Raw genomic sequence first — 3,048 nt, forward strand, 5'->3', positions numbered from 1 at the left:
TCAGGCGGGGAGAGCTGCTGGACACGGTGTGCGGCACGGTCACCCACTGGGCCCCGGACATGTTCCTTGAGCAGTCGGACCACGGGCCCGCGGTGGACGCGTGGGTTTGGTCCTCTGCTTGATGCTGACGGGGCACCTGCCCTTTGAAGGGGACACCCTCGAGGAGCTGAGGGACCAGGTGCTGCACCGCTCCTGCGTCTTACGTGTCCCTCCACGCTCAGGACCTTGTGGCGGAGATTCTGACCCTGGACCCCATGGAGAGGCCCAGCATGGCCGATGTCTCGAGGCACTCGTGGCTGAAATGGGCTCGGTGGCCTTTTGTGATTGCTGCCAGGAAGTCCCGCCGCCGCTTCTGCCCAGATCCCTCCACAGTGAAGGTCATGCTTGACCTGGGTTTCCACCTCACTGACACCTGGATGTCCCTGAAGGGCCCAAAGTTTGATGAAGCCCTGGCGACATACCTCCTGCTCAGGCACCAGCACACGCAGGGGGTGGGCTTCATGGTCCAGAGGAGGTCTGTGCACTCGGGGCTCCAGCCCAGGTCCTCTGCGGGTTCTCTCCCAGCCACCCTGCCCTGCCAGAGGAGCGCCAGCAAGCCCACCTCTCACTCCAGGCGGGTCTTGCCAGCTGTACAGCAGCCGCATGGGGAGCACCTGTGGCCCCGCAGCTGGACCCGGGTGTCTTAGGGGACAGGGCATTGTGTGAGGGTGCGGTGATGTGAGTGAAGGGCCACCACCTTAGGACACCAACCTCCCTGAGGCGGCAGACAAAGGAGGGTGGAGGTGCTATGGACCGAAGGCCAAAGGAGCTGCGGGTGTTGGGACCAGACACACCAGGGCCACTGGAGCCCACTACAGGTTTTGGTAGGTGCGCGAGACACTGTGGGTGGGCAGGACGCACCTCTCCTTCAGCTTGTGGACTTTGATCTTCGCATCATGACCAGTGCCAGGTCCTGGGGGCCAGAACCCCCAGGGAGAGGAGCACCATGGGCCAGGCAGGGCGCACGGGGCCATTTGTGGCCGTGACCTCACAAGGGGCGATTGTGAGGGCATTCCACGGGGCGTTATAAAAGGCAGCGGCGACAGCTGCGCTTCGTCCATTGTGCAGGAAGCTCCTGCTGGTGACCTGTCGGACTCCCAGCTATTTAGTGCGTTTGGTGGTTGGTGGTTGGTGGTTTGGCGGTTCTGGTGTGTGTCTCTGTTCTTTGATTTGGGGTGTTGTTGTGTTGTTTTGTTGTTTTAGTCTTGCTTTGTTTGTTGGTTTTGTTTGTTGTGTTGTTTTAAGGTAGCGTCCTCGGGTGGCGTGGCCGCTCCTGATGGCTAGACAGAGTAGGGAGAGTCAGAGTAGGGCGCCCAGGAGCCCCCAGCGGGGCCTGGAGGCCAGCTCGTCCTCGGAGGATGCCCTGACGGGCCAGTATGAGGTGCTGAGGTGCATCGGGCAGGGCAGCTTTGGCACGGTGAGGCTGGCCCGCCACATCCTGACGGGGGCGGAGGTGGCGGTGAAAACCGTGCGCAAGGGCGAGCTGGGCCCGGCCTTCCTTCAGGCCGAGGTGGCCATCATGAAGGCCGTGGAGCACCCCAGCCTGGTGCAGCAGTTCCAGGTGATGGAGACGGATGACTGCATGTACCTGGTGATGGAGTACGCTGGTTGGGGCCAGCTGCTGCAGTACATCCCAGAGGGGGTGGGCCTGCGGGAGCGGGAGGTGCAGGGACTGTTCCAGCAGGTGGCCAGCGCCCTGCGCGCGTGCCACGCCCAGGGCATCGCGCACAGGGACGTGAAGGCGGAGAACATCCTGCTGGACGCGCGAGGCCTCGTCAAGCTGTGCGACTTCGGCCTGGGCTGCCAGTTCAGGCGGGGAGAGCTGCTGGACACGGTGTGCGGCACGGTCACCCACTGGGCCCCGGAGATGTTCCTCGAGCAGCCGTACCAAGGGCCCGCTGTGGACGTGTGGAGCCTGGGTGTGGTCCTCTACTTGATGCTGACGGGGCACCTGCCCTTTGAAGGGGACACCCTCGAGGAGCTGAGGGACCAGGTGCTGCACCGCTCCTGCGTCTTACCATCCCATGTGTCCCTCCACGCTCAGGACCTGCTGGCGGACATGCTGACCTTGGACCCCATGGAGAGGCCCAGCATGGCGGATGTAACGAGACACTCGTGGCTGAAATGGGCTCGGTGGCCTTTTGTGATTGCTGCCAGGAAGTCCCGCCACCGCTTCTGCCCAGATCCCTCCATAGTGAAGGTCATGCTTGACCTGGGTTTCCACCTCACTGACACCTGGATGTCCCTGAAGGGCCCAAAGTTTGATGAAGCCATGGTGACATACCTCCTGCTCAAGCACCAGCACTAGCAATGGGTGGGCCTCAGGGTCCAGAGGAGGTCTGTGCACTAGGGGCTCCAGCCCAGGTCCTCTGCGGGTTCTCTCCCAGCCACCCTGCCCTGCCAGAGGAGTGCCAGCAAGCCCACCTCTCACTCCAGGCGGGTCTTGCCAGCTGTACAGCAGCCGCGTGGGGAGCATCTGTGGCCCCGGCAGAGGCAGAGGGGCAGCAAGGGAGGCAGCCTGCCTGCCCTGGTCCTCCCCAGCCTGCAGGCCCAGAGCCCAGCTGCCCCTGGCAGGGCCCCTCAGCAGGACCTTGCCGCCCTGCCTCCTGGCCCTGGGTCTGGAGGCCACAGGTCACAGGTGGAGGGCAGCATTAGCCCCCAGGGAGTGTCACGAGGAGAGCAGGCCCTCCCCAGGCAGCAAGCCCAAGGAGGGACAGCAGGCTCCTCCCAGGAAGGCACCAAGGCCTGGAGGAGGGTGGCCAGGAGGATCCTCACCTGCCTCACATGAATGTGCTGTTGCTGCGTGGCTGCCCCCAGGACAGGACCTAGGCAGGAAAACGGGGTGTCTCGGACCCCAGAAGGGCGGACATGCAGATTGGGAAACAAAGTAGTTCCTTAGATGCTGGCCAGTTGAGATGGAGGCGCAGCCAAGCAGGTGAGTGGGTGTAGCCTGATGCGGCCCTTGTGCCATCCCTGATGGCCTTCCCCAGGACATAACCCGCTGTTTCT

General features: G+C 63.5%; 1 protein-coding gene across 1 annotated transcript; it reads left to right on the top strand.

The window, feature by feature from the left end:
* Positions 1-1,315: 1,315 nt before the first annotated feature.
* Positions 1,316-2,347, top strand: LOC308651300 (sperm motility kinase 3A-like; the record flags this gene model as incomplete). Its single annotated transcript, XM_081298218.1, has 1 exon — positions 1,316-2,347. One exon carries the CDS (start codon positions 1,316-1,318, stop codon positions 2,345-2,347), a length of 1,032 nt encoding a protein of 343 aa, XP_081154344.1.
* Between the last annotated feature and the right edge of the window lie 701 nt (positions 2,348-3,048).

This window comes from Spermophilus citellus (genome assembly GCF_964194105.1).
Source record: "Spermophilus citellus genome assembly, chromosome: 6".
In the NCBI taxonomy this organism is placed as follows: domain Eukaryota; kingdom Metazoa; phylum Chordata; class Mammalia; order Rodentia; family Sciuridae; genus Spermophilus; species Spermophilus citellus.